Below are 27289 nucleotides of genomic sequence, written 5' to 3' on the forward strand. Positions count from 1 at the left end.
ACACAAGTATAAGTATACATATATGTATAAATTATATATGTTATACACAAATATAAAGAAAAATTCACGAATAATTCCGTTTCTGTCTGTTGATCTGTACTGTTTTTGTTTTTGACTTTCTCAACTTCCGGTTTCATTCCGAGTTATCACTTTCGAATCAATACGCGGCCGTGTTTTGAATTTTATACTTTTTTTTTCTTCTCGTTTTCCTGCAAATTTTTTTTCTCCACCCGTTTCTCATTCTCTCGACTTTTTGCGCTTCCTGCAGCCTGTGAATAATAAATGAATAAATGAACCCTCTATATATCGGTCATACATTTTATATGTCTATAGGCGGATATATATATGTAGAAATATATACATATATATATATATTTATATTTATATACGTATTTATACTACAGAGAGAAACAGGTCGGCCATCCGGTCGATACTTTATGTCCTGTTTGGTGAAAATTTTCGAGTCTGCATGCAGCGACGAATCCGCCCCGTTTTTTTTAACCCCGTTACGTGTGTTATATATAGTCAGGTATGTAGATATTCTGAGTCAGAAGTTCGTGATACACGACAATAAATTTTCTCGGCAGTACGCTCAAAGTTTTTTTCTTTCATTTTACGTATATGTATTGTATAATGCACAATATAAAAAGAGAAGCTTAATTTTGAACCGAATTACTCGTCGTTAAAACCGCGATAATTTTTTTTTTTTTTTTTTTTTGTGATCAAAAATTCATGAAAAACGTAAAAATTTCCACCGATTCCGCCAATTTTTTCTCACATAATCGTATCACGCGTGTAATAATTGTTTTTCTCGAAAGTGGAGCCAAGAATCTATACGCAATGAGTTGAAATCAAAAAAGATTTCTTGTGAAAATTATGATTTCCTTTTTTTTTCGGTTGGAAATACTTTGCACAAAAATTCGTGACTACGGATCGTTATTTATTGACTTACTTGTCTGTCGGTTCAACGTCTCCCGGCATTCTTTGAGCGGGGCTGCAAATCCTCTTCAGCGATTTTGCATTTCCGTTTGTCCCGCCCTCGAGAGGTCCGTCAAAAATCTCGATCATCGATCTGCATGTCGGGGCACTGAAACATTTGACGCAAATAAGTTGAAAAGAAAAGTTAGAAAAGAACACGATCGATGGATCGCTGGAAAGAAGGCTGTGGAATGAGCATGAAGAAAAAAATAAAAAAACAATTAATGTGTATAATAATAAAAAAGAAAAACAAGAAAAAAAAAAATCCAGACACAATTTGTTTTCTCGATGTAAACATTTTTTTAATACTTGCGGCGTTTTACGCAATATATGTACGAAAGTAAGAGGATAAGAAATTCACACATTTACTCTTTTTCACTTCGTTTTCTGAAAATATTCTCGTCTGCGCGAGAAAAGAAGAATTATTACGGAGAGGCGAGAAGTAGGGAGGCAATTTCCTGCTGAGGTAAAGAGCTGCTGTACAGCTTAGAGATGAGACTCGAAAATGAAAAAATTGGATCCTCTACCGCAGGAGGTTGGTAAGGACGACGCGTGTCACCGAGGCGATGAAAATGGCCTTTCATATTCATTTACGGCATAATATTTTAAACAAAATACGTTTCAGCTGAAAGAGCTATAAGTATCGGTGAAATGAGTACGTCGAGGAAAATCGGAGACAAGAAAGTGAACGACGGAATGGAATTGGAGTGTAAAATAACGGTTATGAATTTTTAGAACAATACTGTCAGTTCCTCGAAAATCCTTCAAATTACTGAAAATGCTTGATTTTTCTCCTGTTAATTCCTCTCCCTCCTTTTTTCTCTTTTTACTGGAGAAGGAAGAAAGATTCTCCCGATAACCGCATAAGAAGGTAAAGCTTCCGGTACACAGAGAATATCAGCAGCATAAATACAGACTTCTTTTAACCCATTCACGTATGAATAGGTATAGATATATAAATATATATATGTATATATACTTGTATCTATCCGTAGACCGGGGCTTCCGGTGCGCGTTTGCAACGTCAATATAATACAGAATCGAATCATATCCACCTTTATGGAGGGTAAAATGGATCGAGATATTTTATTTATACTTGAGACTAGCAAACCTTCAGCCATCGTTCCATCCCTCTGTGTATCCGTCCACCGTTTCGATACATTTATTGATTGACTGCGGACAAAACCGATAACACGGCTTGCCGAGCTGCAGCTTTTGATGCACTAGCTGCAGGCTAGTTGAACATTTATATAGATAATGCAAAGACGCGAAGAATTCGCATCGCGGAATTTAGAGAAAATTGAATGAAACCAGCTCACAGGAAAGAATATTGGACTGGAAAAAGGTAAAAAGTATGTGAAAAATGAAAATCGTTTGACTTGCAAATCGAACGATTGATTTGTGCCGGGTTCGATCATTTTTCATCAAAGTAATTGAGAATTTGGTTTGGAAATTTCAACGAGACAAAATTCTGAAGTTGATACTTGGGAGCTCAAAAATGAGACGTGAGCGGTTTCGCAGTTGAGATTATCGCCAGAAAGTGTCTCTAATCAGGGATTTGCTCACCTCAAATTATAGCTGGCCAAAGACACGTGGATGGAATCGTACGAGCCGCCCCTTAGAACGAGTCGACAGGCTGTGGACTTTGGTTTTCCCCTAGTATCGTGATTTCCAGCCCTGACCTCGTCGCCTCTGACCTCGAGGTCGCAGCTGTTTAGTCTATGCTCTCTCCGATGATCCTGAGTCCGAATATTCGGCCCCCCGCCTCCGACGTTGGCAAATTTCCCGACGTCACCTGTGCGACGAGGAAAAATTTTCCGGTCAGAAGATTGCAAGGAAATGTTGAAAAATGAACCAACAAGGAGAGAGCATGAAATAAGGAAGGCTAATGTCGACAAAAAAATTTTACTACACTTTTGAGTAAAAATAAAAAGACCCGTGTTCGACGTTTCACGCGATAGGATTTCGTCGACGAGAAGAAAAATGTTGAAAGGAAATGTTATGAATGAATTTTCAACATTTTTTTTTTTTTTTTTTCTACAATATTGGAAACAAATGTTGGATCCGAGATCTTATCATATTTGTCGAAATGTTGAAAACAAATATGGTAAATGAGTTTTCAATAGTTTGTAAATTTAACGGTTGAAAACAAGTATTGAACATTTTTTTGTTGAAATGTTGAAAATTTTTCAAAATTCTGTTTTGATGCAACGTTGAAACCAATGCTCGAAAATGAATTTTTAACATGATTCAAATCGAATTGTTGAAAACAGATATCGAAATCAAGTATTCAACATTTTTTTTTTTGTTGAAATGCTGAAAATTTTTCCAAATCCTGTTTTGATGCAACGTTGAAACCAAATCTCGAAAATGAATTTTCAACATTTTTTCAAACTGAATTGTTGAAAACAGATCAAGTTTTCAACACTTTTCTCGTTGAAATGCTGAAAAATTTGAAGAATTCTGTTGATTTAACGTTGAAACCAAATACCGAAAACGAGTTTTCAACATTTTTTTGTCAAAACGTGAAAAATTATTCAAAATTCTCTTGCTGCAACGTTGAAACCAAACATGAAAAATGAGTTTCTTCAACATATTTTAAATTCAATTCTTCAAAACAGATATCGAAAACAAGTTTTTAACATTCCCCCCCCCCCCCCCCCCCCCCCCCCCAAGAAACGCCCATTCAGTAAAACGCCGAGAGACGGGTATTTTCGTTTTGGCCAAAAAATGTGTGGAGTTTTTTTCCCTCCAAATCAGTCAGCCTTATGTCGTGACTTTTCCTTGTCAAAGCGTAAAAACGTCATCCTCTCACTCGCTCTGCTCGTCGTCTCCGTCGCGACTGTCGTTGGTGATTCTGTCGTTATTTCCTGAAAGTTTAGGGTCGCCACGAAGCCGTTGTAGTCGAAGGGCGGAACTCCTGGACCGGATCTGAAGCAGAGGGGTTGATCAATGCGAAGGGGCTGGAAAAATTGGCAGAAATTATTGCGCCAAAGTGGACGTCAATGATTTATGGTCACTTCAGGGCAATGTCACCGAAGCATCATGACCAAAAGACGCGGAAGATTTTTCTTCGAAAATGCATCTTGAAATGAGAGGACTATACAAAAAAATAAAAAATGAGTAAATAAATAAAAAAATTCAAGCCTTAAATTATTTTTTTCGAACGAGCAGGGAAAATTCTTCAATTAATTATCAACATGAGGAATCGGCACGGACAGTTTTTTGATCTGAAAAAAGTTGATTTTTTTCTCATTTCTCACCTGAATTCCACCAAAATATTTGGTCCTGCGTGGGTGACCGAAGTCTTCTTATTACCGCAGAGCATCGCTAATACTGGACTGGAAATTGTTGGGCCAGAATAAACGGCGATGTAGTCGCTGGTGCAGTGGCTGCAATGATTTTAAACACAAACACATGTTTCGATGAGTCTTAAAGGTCAGACATTGGCACATTTAACTGGCAACAACAAAATAGTTTCTCAGTATTTTTGAGCTGAATTTCAGTCATGGAAATGATTTGGGTTCTTGAGAAATCCATTCAAAAAATATGTCGACCAAAATGATGAAGAGAAATCTGATGGAGCGATTTTATTGGCAATAAAACGATGATCTCATGGCATCAATGCCTGAAAATCTCATATCACATAGAAAGAAAAGATGAAAGAAGATATCTTTACACGGTAGAAGGGTTCGAAAGGCCTGTGAAGGACGCAATTCAACTTCTTTCGCGTTCAATCCATGCTTAACGCCTTACATACGTCTAGCAGCACCTAAAATGCGGCATGAGAAAAAAAAATTTTAGTAGGCATAACAATAGAAATTAATAAAAATAAGTAGTAGGCATTGTTTATTGATATTTAAACTTTATAACGTACGAAATTCACAGAGATATAGATTAGTTAGCGGTTTCCCTTCGAAATCATAATTTGGAATGAAAAATAAAGAATAGTGCCAATTTGGCATGGATCTGCGAAGACTTTCACAAGAAGAAAAAACTTTATTTCACTTTATTCTTACAAAAATTATTATACAGTAAAATCACGTGATCCACAATACTAAGAAAAAAAAATTGCTCCACAGTCGGCGTAAAAAAAAAATTCTTGTAAAATAGAAGATTTTTTTTAAGTTTTGAAGATCGATCAACAATTACTGGAGATATGCTGTCGACCGTGTAGCAACTTTTTTTTTTACCGTTATGGATCACGTGATTTTCTATATAGTAATTTTCGTAAAAATAAAGCGAAATAAATTTTTATAATAAAGCTTAAATACCGATAAAAAATCTGTACTATTTACTCTCATTAATTTCTATTGTCATCCCAGCTAAAAAAACTTTTTTCTTTTTACGCATTTTTGGCACTGCTAGACTCGTGTAAGACTTTAATTTCACAACGGACTGTACTTACGAAATTCACAGAGATATAGATTAGCTAGCGGTTTCCCTTCGAAATCATAATTTGGAATGAAAAATAAAGAATAGTGCCAATTTGGCATGGATCTGCGAAGACTTTCACAAGAAGAGAAGGGAAGCAGCAGAGAGCGAGGAGAAGAGCAGAAGGGATCCTCAGAGAATACTGGAGCGAAGACTCTCCCTCGCCATCCGAAACTTGGGAATGTCTTAAATAATTACAACGACTCTATTCCTGTCCCGGTCTCCATTCCCTCCTCCTTATTTTATTCATGATTTAAAATTTCCCTTCTCACCTCACCGAAACGCTTCGGATTATACATGTAAACCCGAGTGGGAAAACTTTAACGAAGTGTTATTGAAGTCTGGAAATTGGGGAAGAGAAAACGAAAGACGATAACCAGAGAAAAAAACAATCGCCTAAATTCCTGATTGCCAAAATTCCTTTTTTTTTTTGTTCTCTTTCTATTCATATTTGAAAAAGTTACTTCATATTTGAAAAATATTTCGGGACTAGTTTGTTTGTCATTAAAATTTTTCACCATCTGTTTCTCATTTTTTTGGGAAACTTTCGCAGGAAATTGGAAAATAAAGCGCGAGCGACGAGTTATTTTTAGAATCTCTGAAAAAGACGAGGTGAAATTTATTTTTCGATTTTCTTTTCCCCCGTGTTTTTTGCTCACCCTCTCCGCACTTTCGGAGCACCGCAGGGACCAAAGTGCTCGAAGAAGGTTTCTAGATTAATGGAAGATCGCTAGATTGGCGACAGACAATTTGACAGGCTTCTCTACGCTCGTTGCTTCCCGTTATTTGTCAGTCATACAGTTCTTCCCGCTCGATTTTGATCCGATTCGAAAGTTGAGAGACTCAAAATGTCACGAGACGAGGAAGAAAACACAAAAAAAAAAAAAAAAATTGATTTAATTGACAATAAATTTCGACACTGTATTACCGACTGTTGGTAAAAAAAAATTGTGTCTCAGAATTTCGAACGCGAACGAACGATGCGAAAATCTGCGCTTATAACCTACCAGTATAAAATATATATATATATCCCTAAATTTATAGACATTCGTTGATTTATCAAACCTGCAGACAGAAGCGCGCGAAAAGAATGAGATATATATATATATATATATATATATATATGTATATATGGATGGATTTTCTTTTTAGCTTGGTCAATGGTTTGAAAGTGAATTACGATTGGGATCTCGGATGTATAGTTTTCCTGCGAAAAGTTATGTTTGTCATTCTGCTCACCAACCAACCAATCTATACGTTGTATAATACCGGCGGTGCAGGATTACCTAGCTGTGTAGGGTGTAGATACTATTTACAGGATATCGATGGTAGTAAAGTGTCGAGGATGGTTGAATCTTTGCCTGAAAACCATAAAAACCCGCCCAGCCATCACGCCGCCGTGCCGCCTTTTACTTCTCCTTCATTTTTTCCTCCAACTTTTCAACTTTCTTTCATTTTTCAACGAGCCTTGCTTCTTTTTAGAAATCACTTCGTGCGTGTACAAAGTAGGGTAAAAAGAAGAAAAGAAAAAAGGAAAAAAAAAAAAAAAAAGGACGATACATTTCAGAATCGTATACAGAATTTTGAAGATCCGGAAACGCAAATTTCAAAAGAATGCGAGAAGTGAGATACCGGTGAGCAAAAAAAAGCTATAGAAAAAAAAAACGAAAAAAAAATTGTCTCGGGTTTGCTTTTACCTCGTGAATAAAAGCCGTTGTTCCGGTGCGCAGCTTTTACGAGGAGGATACTTTTTCTACCCATGCACACCGTGCCTGTCGTGCAGCGTGGATATGTAGGTACAATATGCAGGGAATAGATTGTGCCTACAAGGGTGACGCCTTGGATATATGGAGCATTCCACGTGGGATCGACCTGGCTAAAAGGTGACTCTCTGTTTAAAACAAATGCAAAGTTTGTAAGATGTTCTTCACAGCTTATAAGAGAACGTATGAATTTTTTTTACGTTTTTATACCAAGTCGTTTCGACGTTAACAAATTTTCTTTCAGCGTAACTCGAAAACTCTACCATAGATCATAAAATGATAAGCTCGTAGTGAAACAGTTTTTTTTTTTTTTTTTTCAGTTTTGAGTGAATTTTGAAACTATGATTTACGAAAAAATATTAAAGACCTCAAGAGTTGAAGATGAACTGTAAAAAACTGTAACAGATATTGTCGTATTAATGTTCAATGATATTAAATAGCTCTAAAATATAAATACCAATCTGTGATATAGTTGAAGTTTGTTGTTATTTTTGCTACGCTAAAAGTTATGAAATAAAAAGAAAAAGAAAAGAAAAATCATAGCTTCTTAACTGAAATATACGATCCAATAATGAAATTTCTGTATAATTTTTTTACGACGATAGCGCGGTATTTTCAAAAATTTTGAGATAAAAGAAACGTACGGTTTTAGAGAAATCTACTATCGATTACGAAACGAACGATACGAAATACGATCAATTGTCAAATTTGCCAACATCTCTACGTTTTCGAATAAAAATCCGCAAAAATTCAGAAACCCTCTTGCTGTAACTTAAATACCGAATAGTTAGACTAAGGTCCGTTGGACAAGTTAGACTAATACCTATACCATCTAGAATAGAACGTTCTTTCTACATAAAAAGTCTTCTATGGTCGCCACCGATCAGCGTTAGTAAGTAACAAGACGCTCGACGAAAAATAAAAAACTTTTACCACAAATCAATAAAACCTATTCCTTTTTCTCAACTACCTCCATTGAAAAAATCCTCTTTCCCAGGCGTGTGTATAATCAAACAAATAATCCCACATTCTTATCACCCTGCAACCTTTGAGAAAAACCAGTTTTTTGGTTAGGTCGATGGCACCTGGAATGCCCTTTACATGAATAACATCGTGCGAGGTAGGAGCTACATGCTCGATTTACCCAGAGGTTGATGCGAACACGGTTTGCACCCTGCAGCAGCACGTGCCAAAGCGAACACACGTGGCAGAGCCGCGGCTGCCTCGCGATATAGGAAAACACTTATTTTCATCTATCCCAGGTGGGGGCAGTTGACGGGGGCGGGGGGGGGGGGGGGGGGGGGCACGTTACACGACGTAAAAGCGATACTCGTTCTTGGCGTTGGGAATTACCGTCACCCATTGCACCCTTGTATCTACCTTTATGCTTTTCTTGGTCGTTTCCGCTAGAAATTTTACTTTAATATTACACTGTTTTATTCACATTGTTTTTTTTTTATCCGTTTTTTTTTTAATTTTCTTTATTCCAAAAGTTGAAGGCGTTAGATACGTGATAGACGCGATTTTCTTGATTTTTTTTCGACAGGATGATAAATGTTTATTGTAAAATTGTGGATGATATTGATCGGTACATGTTTTCTTGTACTTGTAGAATTTTTTTTGTTGAAAAATATTTCAAAATTGCGGAACTACAGCTATATTCCAGGAGCGCGTTTTTTTGAGCATCAGTTGCGGTGGGCACCATCATTCAAAAACGGCTCATCTGAAATATGAATGTGAAAAGATTTTATTCGTATATGGCATTGGCTTGGGCCTGAGCGAAGGATTTTAAATTTTGTTGAAAAAAAAAAAATTTTATAGCAAAAAAACGGAAAATTTAGTACCTCAAAAAATGAACTTTTCGTTAAAATTGTTGCCATTTTTGAAAAAATAAATATTTTTATAAATTCTTCGTTCAGGCCCAAGCCAATGCGATATACTAATAAAATCTTCTCACATTCATATTTCAGATGAACCGTTTTTGAATAATGGTGTCCACCGCAACTGATGCTCAAAAACACGCGCTCCTGGAATATAGCTGTGGTTCCACCATTTTGAAATATTTTTCAATGAAAAAAATTGTATAAGTACATGAAAACATCTACTAATTAATGTTGTCCAAAGTTTTATAATAAACATTTATTATCCTGTCGAAAAAAAATCTAGAAAATCACATCGCTTCGCCAGCTACAAGTGTATATAACCCCTTAAATAAAATTGTTGTACAACAAGAAAAAGGAATGTAAAGTAAACGGTTACTGAAAATGTCTCAAAGTATTGTTTTTTTTTTCTATTTTCTCGTTTCTATTCTAAACAAAAGCTGACTAGTCACCATTTTTCCAAACATATAATTAGATTCATTATAATTTAGTCGTTCACAATCTTTTTCTTTCTTTGTTTTTTTTTTTTTTTTTATTTCTACCGCGAATAGAAACAGGAAGATTTCTCTAATCAGACTCAAAGGTGAAAAAGCATGTATCCTGTTTTTTTTTTCCAGGATCGTGAGTAAAAACTTATCCACGTGGTTATCCATAAGTTTCTTCTTTTTTCCTTCTCTCTCTCTCTCTCTCTTTTTCTTTTTTTTTTTTTTGATCGCTATCGCGTGAACTGTAGGGACTGATCTGAAAATTCATTTTTATTCCAGTCTCGAAGCTCTGAACGCTCGAAGCGATTTTGGGACGACGCGATGCTTTTAACGATGTTGAAAGTTGCTTGATCGTAAACGAAAGTTTCACTTTTTCTTATTGTTGCGCTCTATTTTTTTTTTTTTATCCTTTTTTTCCCTCCATTTTTCTCTCTACTGTTCCGTTTTGTTTTGGCCTCAGTTTCAGATCGACTCTGCAACGATATAAGTTTTATATCCAGGCAAAACGAAGTTTCCGAGGAAAAGACAGAGTAGCGGCGATGAGGATGGGACTGAGAAGAATTTAGAGAAAGCAAGAAAGTCGAGGATCGAGAGGAGGGAAAACTTAATCTTAAACTACGTGTGATAAAAGATAAAGCGGGTCGTTTCGTTTTGGAATAAAAGTCATCGTTTTTTTTCTTTTTTCCTTCTACTTTCTTTGCTCCCTTAAATCCGATTCCTCTCCTTTTTTATTTCGTTTTAACCGAGTCAATAAAATTCTACACCTAATGTAGAAATACCAATACAAGATATAGAGCTGGGGGGGGGGGGGGGGAGGGGGGGGGGGCACGTGAGGAAATACTTATCGTTTTTCTTTTTAATTATAAGCAAAGAAAATAAAAGTAATTTTCAGGCGTCAGCGAAATTGAAAAAAAAATTCAAAATACTGCTGAATAACGTTTATAGAAGTCATTTTTTACTATTTAAAACACATTTTGAAAACCAACATTTTTTTATAAAATTTTAAGGGTATCCCATTTTGCCCCTCCTATCCCGTCTTGACAGCCCCGTGACTGTAGATTTTTTTTTAAGTTGTATTATTACTAGATATTATATTTACTATCAGTCTTCTTTTTTTCGCGGACATGAGAGATATGAGGATGAGGTATATAAGCGACGATTAATCAGCCTTCGGAAAATATAGGAAAAACGTGTTTTCTTCAACCCGCAGCCGATATAATTGGGGGGATATTTTTCATCGAAAATACGTGCTCAGAGACGGAGGGAAAGTGAAGAAAAAAAGATATAAGAGTTTTACGACAAACATCCCCTAGTTAGGGTGGAGAAGAAAATTCGAGGGAATCGTTTTTGGCCAGGATTAGGCCGTCAAGTTACGTCTTTATTCGTTTTCAAATAAAATCAAAAGGTGTACAAATAAAAGTGGGATCAAAATTTTTCAATTTTTCATTATAAAATAAGCAACATAGCCTAGAAATATTAGTAAATAAAAATTTTCAATGAAGACTAGAATAAAAATTTAAAAATTCAAAATAGTAACAAAAAATAAATCAAATAAAACGGGAAAAAAAAAAAAAAAAATGTCGTGTGTCCACAAGTCAAGATTTCGAAAAGCTCTTACTTAAATAATTTATTTTCCTCTCGGTGTAATATATAGATCAATATAATCACTTATCAGTACAGAAATAAATCATTTGAGGTCAGAGGGATGAAAATATCAGGAGCACGAATTTCCGAGCCGTTAACATTGTGAGTGTGTTTTGGGATGGGGATGGGATGAGGATGTCAAAAAAAGAAGACAGATCAAATTACGTTCGAGTAAACGATAATTGAGGTCACTGTTTGCCCAGAAATTGATACTTTATCATTAATTTTATTACGAGATAGTCGTTCGTGGAGTTGTTGTCAAATATTGTTACATAATATTGGTAAGCATCGAAGGTCTTTTTGGAAATACATAAACAGAAGATTCTGGAACTATAAAGCAAACATCGGATATCGTTGCTTCGTTCCAAATCACGTTAGATTCGTTTAATTTTCAAAACGAAACTATTTTCATTGAAAATTATCGAAACAAACTTTCAATATTTTTTTCAGTAATCAATTCAACATTGCTATTTATCGATTATAACCAATATCTGTGCCATGTTGTAAAAACAAACAATCAATAATGCCAAAATGATGGAAAAAAAAGTGTTTTGTAAATAAAATAAACCACTTTTAAAAATCATGAAGCAATTTTTACTGAAGCAGGGGTATCCGAGTTTCGTTTACAATCCAAGTTACGTCCATTTTTCTATTATCAATTCGATAAATAGATAAACGTCCTATCATCCAGTAATAAAATTGATAAAAATCTTCAATTCTCATTCTTCAATCTCCTCAACAGATGAATTTCTCGAGACCCTTACGGTGTTGTATGAAGATAAATCGCTTCCAAAGTGAAATCAAGTCTAGAACAAGCAAAGTGGCACATAACCTGACTGAAAAAGCCGTCACCCCGCGCCCCTGGGGTGTAAAAAGTGTCCGTCAAATGAAATTTGCCGTTCAGCGATGATGCCCACTCCGCGCACACAGTGTACATGTCTCTTTATTTATCTCCACTCCCCTAAATCGTGCTCTTGACATTCATCCGTGATTAATGACATCGGGGGTCGGGGTCCAGAGTAGCTGTTAGGGTAGGTGGCGAGAAGAGAGACCCGTAAGAACGGAACTCGCCCTCCGATCCCACCTAGTTATTAGTTGATTACGACCCCTGAACAATCTACACATTAATATATCATCCGGAGAGCGAGATGCGATGATAGCTGCGGCCTCTCAAAATCCCCCCCCCCCCCCCCCCCCGCCCGCCGACCGGAAATCTGCCGGCCAGATTCCGTTCGACCGTCTTTGGCATGCCGCTCATTCAAATCATCAGGGATGCCCCCACACGAAATGAAATACTTGCTATTTTCATCCCCTATTTTCCACCACCCTGTAGAATTCACTTCAACTACCGCAGGAATGTTTAGAAATTTTGGGAAACGCTGCTCAGAACTATGCGTTATTTCAAAACTACCTCAGAATTGACGAACTAATATTATATCTTGATTATTAGATATTTGTTGGAATGGGTTGAGCGCTATTTCCGGTTCGTAGGGTTGTATGAAAACTTGTGTAGACTGGTCAAAATAGGTTTGAATTTGAAATATTTGACTCGAGGTTGCGTTTGAGTTTGTAGGGATTTTTTATTCTCAGGAACTGAAATCGGGGTCATTTTTGAACTGCGTAGCCGGGGTTTTGAGAAAACAGCCAAATTTGACGTCTTTTGGGTTTTTCTTGAAAATTGCTATCGATAGGTGAAAAATGACTTGAACATCGTGTAGAGCGGGAAATTCTATATCGAATTATGTCCTCATATGTTACAAACAGAGTCGGACTAAAAAATTAAGAAAAAATAAATTCTACTTATCGACAGTATCTGAGAAATTTTAGTGAAATAATTTCGTTTTTTTTTAAATAGTTGATCCACCTTCGTTTCCGCAAAAGGAAAACGCAAAAGACGTCAAATTATGCTGTTTTCTCGAAACCCCGGCTATGCAGCTCAAAAATGACTTCTGATTTGAGTTCCTGAGAGTCGAAAACCCCTACAAACTAAAATGCAGCCATGAACCGAATGGTTTGAATTCAGAACTATTTTGATCCGACTATGTGGTTGAATTTGTAACAGCGAATTTTCAATTTTTTACTAATTGTTCACAGAAACATAACATTTTTTTTAACCAATCTTCGACTATTTTAGAATCACTTTCTTTTTTGAAATGGAAAGAATTGTAATCGGACAATCGATGAGTTTGAAACCTTGAGATTTGTCAACGTCTACATAACTAGCGAGACAAAAAAAAGTACAAACTTTACAGAGAATGATAACCACTCGATTATACTCAACGTCTACGTAACAAGCAAGACAAGAAAAATACTAATTTTACAGAAAATGATAACCACTCGAGTATAGTCTACATCTACGTAACAAGCGAGACAAAAAAAAGTACCAATTTTATAGAAAATGATAACCACTCGAGTATAGTCAACGTCTAAGTAACAAGTGAGACAAAAAAAAGTACCGATTTTGCAGAAAATGATAACCACTCGAGTATAGTGAACGCCTAAGTAACAAGCGAGACAAAAAAGTACCAATTTTGCAGAGAATGGTAACTACTGAAGTATAGTCGAACCTGTATTCCCCCAACTTCCGTTAGTCCGAAAACGGTTTCGCCTTAACGTTCAGAGCTAGGGTGTTATTCCTAGGCTCATTTTTCGGAGTGGTTTTCCCAAGAGGTTTCGAAAAATGTCTGCCTTCGAAGGCTGGGCGATGGCTGTTCGACAAGAAAAGTGTAACGCCCCGGCTATGCAGAGGAGATGGGATTTATTGGCCGTGAGTTTGGCGAGAGAAGGGCGAGCAGGCAGGAGGGGTTAGGTTAGGTTAGGTTAGGTTAGGTTGGTCTGGAGTCCCTCTTGGTTATACCGGCAGAAAGCATCCCGTAGGATACTCCGGTTAAATTGAGACATATATCTCTGCCCAAGGGTACTCGTTGGTTCTTGGCTGACACTTACACGTACGAATTAATTACCTCGGCCCTGCCCCTTGGCCCATCGAGCGTTTTAAAAGCTGAGGAAGAGAGGCGAGATTCCATGGAACCAGCGTCAACAAAACATTGCGGAGAAGGTGACGGGGCGTTGGTGAATTTTTCATCTCTTTTGCATCAAAAACGTCGGTTAAATTAATTCCAGGGGTAAGCCGAAATTTTTCGGAAGGTAAATCCCCGAGGGGATGATGAGGAATTGAAACATTTTCGGGACTCGAGAAGTTAGACGATACCGTTTTTAATCACGAATTAATTCTGCTAACGGGGAGACCCCGAATTACACGTTGAATAAAAATTCACCGAATTATATTCTCTTTGCAGTCGATCGATTTCTAATTGCGGAACAACGGAGCCGCGGCACCGTAAATTCCTCGTCCGGATGCCAGAGTGGCTGGATTAAGGGTTGCAGGGTATATTCAACCTGGTTAATACGAGACATCTGGACATCCCCACGTTCCCATCAAAACCTCGAGCTCAGCTTGTAGTCGGCACGCAGCTTATCCCATAACGTAAAATACGTGAGCACCCTACAAAACCCCATCAACGCAGTGCCGCTGCTACTGCTTGTGCACCTACCGCACTTTGTTTACTAGCGTTCAAATATTCATCATCTCACTATTCACGTCTAGTTACTTCCACGATCATAAATTTTCTTCGATTCACCTGAGGAATAACTTTTTCCAGAATAGTTAGGTGAATATATCGTCTAAGTATTTGCGTCTGTCTATCTATTGATCTATTCATATATCTATTGTTCTAAACTCTCAGCAACTTCAAAACTGAAGAACAATTTTGGCCACGATCATCAATTTTCATCGATTCACCTGAGGAAGTACATTTTTCCAAAATGGTTAGGTGAATATATCGTCTAAGTATTTGCGTCTGTCTATCTATTGATCTTTTCATCTATCTATTGTTCTAAACTGTCAGCAACTTCAAAACAGAAAAACAATGTTGTCCATGATCATCAATTCTCATCGATTCAGCTAAGGAATTACATTTTTCCAAAATGGTTGGGTGAATATATCGTCTAAGTATTTGCGTCTGTCTATCTATTAATCTATCTATCTCTATATTTATCTATCTATTGTTCTAAAGTGTCAGTAATTTGAAAACAGAAGAACAACATTTTCAAGCATCTCACGTCGAAGTATCCACACAACGTCTAACTATTTATTCCTGTCTACCTATTTTTCTGTCCATCCGGCCGTCGTACTGATTACAATTTCATTCAAAAGTAATTATTTTTCGAACACGTGTTTCTTCACGATTCAATTTAAATTACGTGTCTGTATCGACGCTCTATTTGAACAAAACTTAGATCAAAAGCGGTAAAATGCAAAAGCGAAACAAGACAAAGGAAGATAAATGAAATTAAAACTGCATTCGACCTATGAAGGAATAAATAATAAAACTGAACCAAAGAGACAAAAATAAACTTTCCAAAAGGATTTTCACAACATCGTCGGACCTTCAGTGTGTAACGTATAATATCAGGTTCATAATATTCTGTCTCGGGTTGAATTTAATATAAATATAAAATACAAGAACCGAGTGAGTAAAGTTTTTCAACAAAATTTCATCTCTAGCTGTGAGATATTATGATATTATATGAAAAGGGCGCGGTACCTCAGCTGGAGAGAAACAGGAACAACAGGATTCTTCCATGCAACTTCTTATTTATGCTTTTCTTTTATTTTTATCACTCCTGCCGTCCCGACTAGATTATCACCTCTAAACTCCCCCGTCGTGTGGCAGTTTCCGCTCGAGATGAGTTCTTACATGCGGTTTATCTTGTTAAACAACGGAGTCCTGCGAAAACTTTACCCCTCGAGCTTCTCGCTGTTGTCCGCTTTCATCCGTTCACTCAAAATCAACTTTCGACTCATCCGAAATGAGAAAATTAAATTTTCCGACGAAATTGCATGACAGTCAAATTGTTTCGTCTTCTTTTGTGCAGCCAAAATTTAAGAAGAGAATAAATGAAAATCAAATTTTTAAAAAATACCGCCTTTAAACGAAAATATATACTCGATCCTCACGTTTATTCATCCATATTCTTCCTTATTCAGTTGTTTTCAGGCTTCCTTCTCTAGCCGCTGAGTTTCAAATCTGCGAGCATTTCGTGGCGGATATTCGAGCGGCTGGTACCCAGTGATTAGTGATTGGTGTTCAGCAATTAGGGACTCGTGAATGTGTGACCGAAAGCGGAGGATTCGCGGGTCGATTATTATTGTTTGAGGCTCCGAATGGAACAGTTCGTCCTGTTAGTCCGTTCACGCGAATACTGGACAGAAATGTGCGTGTAATGTACACTCAATAGACAGATGCGGTGCGAAAAGTAAATAATTAATCCTTGGATAGCTGATATGCTTTGCAGCTACACATGCGTATGGACAAATTCGACGTTCAATTTCGCTGACTGATCAGTCCTTTGCGAGTAATTCTTTGCAAATATGTAATTCGAATCTGCGGAGCCAAGAAGTTTCGAAGGGTTGGCCAAATTGTGCGAAAAAGCTCGAAGCGATAAGAATTCACCCTAGTTTTCGTTTCATTTTGAGAAATTTAGTAATTTCAAGTTTAACGAACGGTAGGATCGATCGACGAGTCTGATAGAATTATGGGATTAGGATTGTGGGTGGTATGTTCGTTTTTTTTTTTTTTTTTCTTTTTATTTTTCTAATTAAAAACTGTCAGAGTATCGTTTCGTGATTGGAGACCGCCGAGGATTAGGCAAAGTGAAATATTGATTATTTTGTTAAATGAAGAGGAAATAAAATAGGGGAAAAAGAAAAGACCGAAGCCTGGAGCTAGTCTGATCCATGAATAATTAATTGAATCATGTTTCATGAGGGCAATTAAGCTGTTCATTAAGTAATTCATTTATGAGTTTGGAATTAATTACATTTTAATAACCTCCAGAAAACCAGCTTGAGAAACTTTCCTTTCTCGGGGCGTAAAATAAATTTTCGTTTATATTATATGTATACATTTATATCATATAATGCATTCATTTGGTAAGCCAAAGACGAATTGACAAAGGAATGAGACGACGATAAAAAATTGAAAAACCCGACTTTGAGGCAATTTAACATATTACGATTATAACCTCAAATAAAAAACATTGAAAGCCAATGAAGAAAAATGTAAAAAAAAAATAACCCAGGTACAGTAATAACGCTTTATTTTCACGATGATGGTTCGAACGGCAGGTGGAATTAAAATTAAACACCAAAAAAAAAAAAAAAAAAAAAACCAAAAAGCTTACGAAATAAACCGACCATTGAGAAGATTTTTCGAGGCAAAATTGTGGAGAAAAGCTCGTTTTATTTCAGAAGGGTAAACAGCTTCTAGAGTATACATATATATATAAGATGCGGTTAGTCTCTGCGACACTTTTGGACAATTATACACGGAAGGCGAGAGTCTAATAAAAGTTATTAGTACATCCCTAGCTGTAAATCCCAGCATGCGGGTTAAAAATATTGCAGTTTGTACGAGTTTATACATATAGCGGGTGAGGAGGGGTGGTAGTGGTGGTGGTGGTTATTATCTGGACAAAATCCTCCACCCCCTTCTTCCCCGTCGCGTACACGCTTGGCTCGTAATTACACCGCGGAGTTATAGTCGGCAGGATAAAATTACAAGACGGGAAAAGAAAAGTAAAGAAATTAAAAACAAAATATAAAAAAGGAACCGAGTTTTTGACCTACCGCCATCCAGCGAATTTTCCCAACTATTAAAACTCCGGTCACGTTAGTTTTTAGTTTCAGCTTTTACGCCCCCTTAAGTTTGCATCATATATTATATATATATATGGTTGAAGCATGCACGCGGTAAGGACTGAAATTTATCCCTGTTTATTTTTTATTTGCTTTTCTTTTTTTATTTAACCATCACTTTTCGTCGACCAGCTGCTAACACAGCCCGATGGTTTGAAAGATTTTTATTTAGTCATGGTTGTTATAATTTTCAGAAAAATGTTGATTGTTTAACAGAGTTTCATCTAGATAAATATTCTCCGATCGAATCCTGTGTTAAGATTAAAATTTTTGTAATTTTTTCCCTTTTTTGAAATGTTTTATCAGTTACTTAATATAAAGTTTTATTATCAAGAATTTTGCAATGACGCCACGTTAATTGAAGTCCTGACTATGATTAATTGTTAAGGATCGAAAGGAAATTATTGGCAACACGAAGGGAATTATGGATCGCCGTGTTACGGCTTTTTTTCAACCCTTTTTCACCCGTTTGATCCTCCCCTTTTTCCTCTGGAAGGTATCGGAATCGCCGGACCAGCCCCATTAATTTTTCACCACCCGCCTGGCTGCAGACTTTTAACGCTTTTCACCCGCCGTTGAAAATCTTTGAAAACGATTTTCAGTTCATGTACTGCAAGGATCTGCAGAGAGTGGATGATGTACCGGGTCTCTCCGAAGATTCGCCATTCAAAATCCGACCTGGAATTACCGCGGTTAGTGTCCGTCAGCCTCAAGGGTTAATATTTAGGGAAAGAACTGCCGAAGGAAAGAGGAAACAGGAAAAGGAACGAAAGAAAAGATCGGGAATTTCGATCCCTTTTAACTGCACCTTATCCTGCGAAGCACGTCACGAAGAACGCCCCGCGGAATTGGAGAAACCGTGAAGAAACGGCGAAAGCTGCTGGTTTTGCACGAAGGACATCTCAAGTGGGTTCCTCAAGTATATGTTTGAGTCGTACAGTCAGGGTAAAAAAATAGTATAAAGGAAGAAAAAGGGGTTAAAATCGCTCGAGGCTTATGTTGTAAATGTAAATGTCGTAAAAAAGATTAAAAAAAAATGTCACTCCTTGATCTTGATGAAGTAATCGGAAACTGTTCATGCAAATGAAGGAAGTTCAATTACTGATATAATGTCCTTCCGCTCTTTTAATGTCAAATTACTCTCTCTCTCTCTCTCTCTCTCTAATTCTAATGAGTCAGGGTCTCGTTTCATTCATAAATGAATTTTCGACAAAACTCTGAATCAGTTTTTTTTTCTTTTTTTTTTATAATATTCCAAAAACGTACCTTCGCTTCTTAATATAGTCATTCATATAAGTTTATCACTTAAAACTTACAGTTATAAATTTTCCACACAGTATCTTGCAAAATGATTTATTAACCATCAGGACACAAGAAAAAAAAAGATTCATCTAAAGTGATTTTTAGAGGGTTAATTTACGCTGCAAAGAAAAAAAAAACTTATTGAAATGTTACGCGTAATAATTCCACCTACTTTGTACCTTTCACTGAAAATTCTTAGCTGGTTTTAAAATTTCTGTCTCTCTGTTATTAAAGAGCCAATTATGTGAGTCGAAATAATTTTAGCTTAGTTGATCTCAGAGTCACGTCTGAATCTTTGTTTCGTCATTACTTTTGTCTGAACACTTTTTATACAGACGGTATGCTCGAAAAGTCTTTAAGACTGTTGAAATCCGTCTTGGCTGGTCTTCTGCCTCCGTAAATGTGGCACTGGCGTGTGGAACTCCCTAAAAGTTTTAATTTGTCGCGCAAAGGAAAAGACAGAGAAAGAAAGGGATGAAAGCCAAGTAGAAGAGGATTTACGGTGGCAAAGAGCGAATTTTTACAAGTTTTTTTAAACATTTCTCAAGCTTTTACCGCTTCCGGTTACGGGATGACGAATTTTTGAACTTTTCAATAATCACTTGGCGTATGACGAAATTTCAGTGATACGTGAAATACTGGGTAACGAAGTGTAACGAAATTTTTGAAACTTACCTTACTTCCGGCTACGTATATTCTGAATTTCTATTTTTTATGAAAATATTGAAAAGAAGAAAAAATCTACCATTTTGTTGAGATTCGACACAGTTTTATTGAATATCTGTCAACTTTTGGTTACGAAATGGTAACCCGAACTTCAAAATACATTCAGAATTCTAAGAACTTTCCGCCAATTTAAAAAAAATTCGCTTCATAACCTTTCATTATCGGTCACCATTTGTAAATTTTTTCACGGAGAAATTTTTCCCCTGTATTTTCTGATCGAACATCTGACAAATTAAACTAAGCTATTGAGACTACACGTACAAAAAGAGTTCGGGAAACAGTCTTCTTTACCGACATGTTACCGACACTTAGCCTAGACACAAACCTTTTTCTAGAATTTCCTAAGCTAAGCTCTTGTATTCATCCAGCTAGTTTTTCTACTCACTTGTGCGGCAGCAAAACCGCCGTAAATTTGATGGTCACCGCCATTTGGGGACCGGAAGTGACGAGGTAACGGCATCGAGTGTTCGGCGCGTAGACTCCCGGGTATCCAGGACTCGCCAGGACGCACTCCTTTCGGCAATCCGTGTCCTCGTAGACCCAGTCGCACTCTGTGAACAGGAGCAAAACACGAAGCATAATTACGCCGACGGGAGAAACGAGAAAACGTTTTAAACACGTTTAGCCGATTATCTGACGGCGTAAAGAAGAGAAAAAAATCAACGCGTAGAAGAGGAAGGAAGTAATGACGTTGAGTGGAAATTTTCCAGGATGCAAATAATGCTTTGATGTTTAAATTGTTAATAAAGAACTTTCAAATTGCTAGATTATTCGGCTATAATTATATAACTTTCCTATCGGGATCGTCTCGAATTAATTGTTTCATCTTTGGTGAAGTGAAAAATTTCTTGGAACTTATTATGCGAAGAGATAATTGATCGGAGCATTCATTTCCAGACGATAGAAAAAGTACACAAGTAGACCATCATGGTTTCTTGAAACCTTCGATCAGCTTATATTTTACTAGTGGATGTAAAATGTGTGCCTGAGTGAAATTGAAGAGGGTTCCGAGGACATTTCTACAATTAGAGACAGTCGTTCTTCGGCAATTTAGTGACCCTCTTTCCCTCGTCGCAAATTTTCCCCTGGATTTCCTTTATACGTATGTACATGCTCTGGTTTTACATGGAGGTAAATGCCTGAATAAAATTTCCAAGGGTATAAAGCGGAACGGACAGGCCTGTGTTTTGCAATTGTCATAATGGACCGAGGCCCGAACCCTTAAAGTCAACTGTAAAGACATTTTGACCTCCAGCGGCTACTAATTACTACACCAATTTTCATCCAAGTCCGTACGCATCCCAGAAATCACTGCTCCGCAGGATTTGCTGTGATTTAATTTATTTCTGAGGGAATAAAAGGAAAAGAGAAAATTCTCCAAACTTCAACTGAATACTTTTCCACGCTCAAGACCGGCGTTAAATTTTTTACTTTGCATAAAAATAGAGACTACAAAACCAGCTTGAAATACTTGGCTTCAGGATTTCGACTCACAACTCACTGTTGTTTTATCTTTTTTCACCTCACGGGGTATTCTGGTCTAGAAATTTGAAAAAATCGATTTCTTTCCCTATATTTTCAAAGTTTTGACCTTGAAGAATAAGCCTCTGAGAAGATTTTTGGAAATTCAAATTATTTTCAATGTTACAGTTATTTTTGTGACGCGCCAACTAATGATCGGTCTGGCCGAAACGAATCTTTAAACGTATTTTTCTCGAAACCACGTTTTTCGATACGGTTGACATGATATTTCAAGTTCTGATTGATCGATTTACTTGAAATTTAGTGGAAATGTTCTTTGTATATACTTCTATTGTTGGAAACACGGATTAGAAAAAAAAAAATTGTTACTATTTTACAAAAATTGGAAAAGGTCAAAAAATAGGGGCGTAAAACAAATTTTTATTCAATTTGTCGTGTTCTTGTGAATTTTTTTTTTTCCTTCCGTGCTCCGAACTGTTCAGACGTCTTTACTGAAAAAGTATTTCTTCGGATTTTTTGTTTCGGAACACGAAATTCGGAAGCGCCTTTCTTTTTGCAGCCCCCACCTTACCACTCTGTAAACTTTTGTATTTAATATTTTCTTGATTTTTTTTTTCTATGCTTAAAACAACAATAAAGGTCTTTTAAAAAAATCGATGGTGAGAATGTTTTTCATTCCTTTTCTATATCATTTCGAAAAATGGCCAAAATTTAGAGCTCTAAACCAGAACGCTCCCTTAAATGGAGTTGTTAGCAACGGCAGAAACGTATTTTTTTCTCGCTGCACAAAAAAATGAATGTTTTCCAGTTAAATTCGGCTTTATTCGACCGTTCTTGAATTCGAAGTGAAAGTAGGTACGTATAGGTAAAATCTTGCCGCTGAAGTTGATGGGTATGGTATAAATCCATCCAAGGGTATAAAACTTAAAACCAGAGAGAGGGATAACGTTTGACAGATTCAGTGAATAAAGTATCTGCAGTCGAGCGTAAAAAGTGCGGGCGTTTATGCAGTCTGATAGGAGGAAAGAGAAGAAGGGAAAAGAAAAGAAGAGGGCTGGCTTGGAAGAGAGAAAAGACGAGAGCGAGAGGAGAGGGCGAGGGGATGAAGGGTGAAGAGAGGCGTCGCGTCGGGACGCTGAGCGCTGCGTTTTCCTCTTGGCGAAAAGTGGTCGAGAGTATCGACGAGCGGGAGACAGTTGGTAACTCTTGAGAGACGTAAAATAAGGGAATAAGGGACGACGGGGTGAGGAAGGGGGATGAAAAACCCCTGATTCTCTCCCCATCTATTCGATTGATCTGTTTGTCAGGCCTTACAAAGCCTTTATCCTATTTTCAGGCCTTCTCACAATTTTATATCCCGGTCTGTACCCGTTTGAAATCCAACCCCCCTTCTTCCCTCCCCTTCTAAAGCCAACCCTACCGATGTTGAAACGGTGCTACAATAGCTTGGTGGGTTGTATCACGGGAAATTACCTCGTTGTACAACCGTGATGGAAATAATCGTTTCACATTTTTTTACGACATGAAATTGATCTTCCTGTTTATCGGATACCGTCAGATTTTCACCAGAAATGTAAAGGGATGATCTTCCGATTGACAGTCGTAAAAAAACTGTTAGATACTGGAGGAATAAAGACATGAAAAAAAAAATTCTCACAAGGCTGAATCAAGAATTTCTTGGAGATTAAGTCAGGAATATTTTTAAGGCCCTTAATGCGTGTCGTGCTTGAGCTTGTTTCCGGGCCCAGTGAAGCCTGCGTGAAACAGGAGTGCAATTTGGATGCAAAATGCGTGGTAATTCTGGGCGGAGCTGAAGGAGGTGGAGGCATGTGATTGAAACATGGAAATTGGGATGCATAAGCCGGGGGTCGGGGGTTCAACCCCAAACTGTTGAACTGTAAGCGTCAATATCAAAGAGGCCCTAGGATTCTACGAGCGTTTGATTAGCCGGGTTCAGACCTCTGACGATTCGAGTTAGTCAGCGTTTAGCTTCCAAAGCTCTGTAATTTGTCTAACGCCACGTTAAGCTCCGTTCCAATTGACGCCCGCTGCAGCCTGCGGTTCGATCAAACGGCGTTGAATTTTTTTCGAGAAGAAATTTGGGAAAAAAAGTGAAAGAATAATAATACATATTACTCGTGAGAGTGATTTTCAAGTCAATCTTATTTGAATAGCTGCTGTTAGCAGGAAAAAATTCATGAATAACCAACTTTTTTATCACTAAACCGATCTAGTCTTATATTTATTTGAAGCTCCAAAATTTGGAAAATGGTAGATAATTATTCGTACCTACTCGTTTCACTTGAAACGAAATTTTTCAACAATTTTTACACGGTGAATTCAAAAGACTCCGTACGATTTTTACTAGATTTCGTACTAAACTTGACATATTTTGGGCTGATAAGTAATTTTTCGTTTGAACTAGAATATGATATACTGGAATATGATAGAATTACAAAAAAATGTTAGGAATTTAGTCGGTAATTGTAGACTAAAATAAAAAAATTCAAGATTTTTGGAATATTTATAGTAATTAAATTATATTCCAATTATTATACGACTTAAAAAAATTCATGATGTACCTACTCCGAAGTGTTTACTTTTTCACGCAAAAATTAAAAAACGATTCATTTGTTAAGTCCTCGCATGTATATGACTGAAAACATTGCGAAAACGTGGATTTTTGGTAGTTTTTTAAAATCTATAACCTTGAAACAGATTTCACTTCCTGGAAAAGGAGTTTTTTTCGACACAGAAATCACATATTTTTCATTACAAAAAGTGCGAAGAATTCAAAGACAAAGATTCAATTCAAAAACGTGATAAAATTGATCAACGTTTTTCTCGTGAATAAAAATACCTAAGGCCTAGAAATTCAAATTGCAGTTAGATCTAAACATTGATTCCAAAAATCTGGCCATAATTTGGTAGATTATACAGGGTCTCCCAGCTCCAAGTGACCAAACTGATAGGGGTTATAGAGGAGGTCGAACTGAGTAAATTACCCCAAAGAACATGTGGTCTCCGAAATCTGGTTCGCGAGATACGAGTGATTAAAAAAGTCCCGCTAAGCGCCGGCATGTAGGCAACCGAGCACACTAAGCGCCAGCATATAGGCAACCGAGAACACTAAGTGCCAGCATGTAGGCAACCGAGTACACAGCTCAACGTGGATAAATGATAAACCTATTTCCATCGCACGTCCTCGTTGTTGGGTTTGGCGAAAATTCAATGTCAAGAGTGTTTTCATTTAAAATTCGTGAATTTGAAAGCGTTTTGTTTCGTATCAGTAGTCAAGCGTGCATCAACAAGCCCGCTAACCGCTACCTGCTGTGTACAGAGTTGCGTACACCCCGGCGCTTGTGTGCTCGGTTGCCTACATGCCGGCGCTCAGCAGGACTTTTTTAATCGCTTGTATTTCGCGAACGCGACGTTGGAGATCACTTGTTCTTTGGGTCAATTTACTCGGTACGACCTCCTCTATAACCCCTTTCAGTTTGGTCACCCTGTATAACAACAAAATTCAATTTATCGTAAAATTCGCAATTATATATTTACTCTCGATTTGCTTTTCACGAAACGATCGAAAAAGTACGACCAGAATGTTTCGTCCTTTTCCGCTTTGAACACTCATAGAAAATTCAACTTTTTCCTTTTTCATGTTTCTAAGGCCCAATTCTACAACAGCAACAAAAACCACTTGACTCACCAGTATTGTTTACGGACTTTCCTCCCCTCGCCGGCCATCCGACGGATGTGCTCGTCGTAGAAGTGAAGCTAAAATAGGCCAAGAATTGCGATCTCACTGTCTTTTCATTTATTCTGAAACAGAGGAAAACAATAGACGGACGTTATTCCCAGCAGTTTTTGCATTTAATTTCAGCACAGGTAGACACAGAGATACATCCGCACTCTGTTGTTGAGAGGTTTTTTACTGTAAATATCACAATACGCTGCAGGCTGTACGAGGGTTGCAAAATTGACACTGAAATCACTTCGACCGAAAGTAATTCCCACACAACGGCTGATGAATTATTTTCTCGACGTTTTTATGCTCTATTTCATCCAGCTAGTTATTCCCCTTTTTATTTTATTTCTATTTCTATTTGTTTGTTTTTATTTTATTTTTTGTTTTATTCATACGATGGTCTCTTCAGTTTTGCCGTTCGTTGGTTCGGCTATTTTTTTTTTTTTTTTTTTTCCAATTTTACTCTTCACTCTATTCTAAATCTGCTTCTACTCCGGCTTCCGATGCAAAACGAGGCCACGCAGTCGTCTCGTTATTCGTAGGACAAAGTTCAACGAATCGAGACTATATATTTTTCCTTACTAACACGTGAACACAGTTCGTATAACACATCGGAGAAGGGCGCGGGGGGAGATTTACTGCAGTCATTTGTGTAATTTACGTATATCGGAAATATAACCGTTCGAAACTCTGCATGACCCGTTCGATTTTCCACAGTACCCAGGCTAAAATCCTTCCGGTATATTGAAATATCAAATCCAATTAACGCGGAGAGCCGTAAAAATCGCACAACGATTTACCTGCAGATCATCGAACACGCGTCCATTATTCATTCTTCCGTTTATTTTACCTTTATATCACTCTCTTTCTCTCTCTCTCTCTCTCTCTCTGTTTCAAATCGTTCCAGCTCTGCTGTGCTTCAAAAACAACGGTTTGATATTCGCTTAATTCACAAAGCTGGATATTCCTCGTGAAAGAATTGGGCCAATTTGTTCAGCCAGGATACTCGATGCTTTGATTATAGTTTTAGAATTTATAGAGCGATGTCGAGCTATTGAAGTTAACGCCCATTTTTCACGGGGAATTCATTCGATACAAGAACGTGAAGGATTTTGGTGGATTTTGTCAAATATACATAATTTTATCAAGAATAAATAATTTCAGATTCGAAGAAGAAGATAATCTACGCAGAGTGTTTTAAAAATAAAATAAATAAGGAATAATATCTTGAAATTTTTTGTTAAAAAAAAAAAGAAAAACAACGAACAATCACGTGATTATTTTCAATATTTGTGAGGAATTTACGGGGCAGCTCAACTTTGGTATAAAAACGAAATAAATAGTATTAAATTAATGTTGCTAAGTTCATTCAAAACTGACTATTTTTTGTTCCACTTTACGGTCAAAGCGATGTTTTGACTAAAGCAGGGATTCTTTTTGATGAAATTTAACGAGGCGACAGTAAAAGTGTGGTGAAAAGATTATAAAATGAAAGAGTCACAATATCGAAGTGTAAAATCCGTGAGAATCTATATTCCGGTATTCTTAATTGCAAAAAAAAAATTGAAGTATACAAAAATTGAAAAAGTCAAAACGTGAGAGATGGAAAACCAAAGTATAAAGTTATCAGAACTCTAGCGATCTTTTTTCACACTTCCTCCATCTGATTTCGAAATTTCATGACAAGGATAAAAATCCAACGAGGCGACTCCGCCATTTTTTGATTCCTGCAACGTTTTCACCCCCGTATCGAGACGCAATACATCAAACACAGCAGCATCTTCACTTTCTAAATAAAAATTCACCCCGTGACGATAACGGTGATCTTTCCAAAATTTTGGCCAGGACTGTACGTCTAATACATGCCTAATTCAAGCTCAAGTCAGCCCTTTTTGTCGCCCAAAATCCGGCGGCCGGTGTACAGGAGCTGAAATTACTTGGTTGTTGCGGTCTTGCGGTCGACGACGAGGGAACTGCCCGAGGGTAATGCTTCGTCACTTCCGGGTTTCGTCGGGTTGTCCCAGGGGATGAGCACGGACAGAAGCGAGGATCCTCCGCGTGCGAGGAGCCGCAGAAACAACCGGACG

The 27289-nt window shown here is 37.3% G+C and overlaps 1 protein-coding gene across 1 annotated transcript in view; it reads right to left on the reverse strand.

Moving 5' to 3' along the window:
- Positions 1–27289, reverse strand: part of LOC124411481 — a 112459-nt gene that overhangs the window by 14023 nt on the left and 71147 nt on the right. Inside the window, exons 5-10 of the mRNA XM_046890594.1 lie at positions 25164–25276; positions 20358–20523; positions 4242–4370; positions 3794–3909; positions 2545–2773; positions 953–1087 (exon numbers count right to left, since the gene is read on the reverse strand). Coding sequence (XP_046746550.1) covers positions 953–1087; positions 2545–2773; positions 3794–3909; positions 4242–4370; positions 20358–20523; positions 25164–25276 — 888 coding nt within the window. The remainder of the gene's footprint in view (positions 1–952; positions 1088–2544; positions 2774–3793; positions 3910–4241; positions 4371–20357; positions 20524–25163; positions 25277–27289) is intronic.

This window comes from Diprion similis, chromosome 10 (genome assembly GCF_021155765.1).
Source record: "Diprion similis isolate iyDipSimi1 chromosome 10, iyDipSimi1.1, whole genome shotgun sequence".
In the NCBI taxonomy this organism is placed as follows: Eukaryota; Metazoa; Arthropoda; class Insecta; order Hymenoptera; family Diprionidae; genus Diprion; species Diprion similis.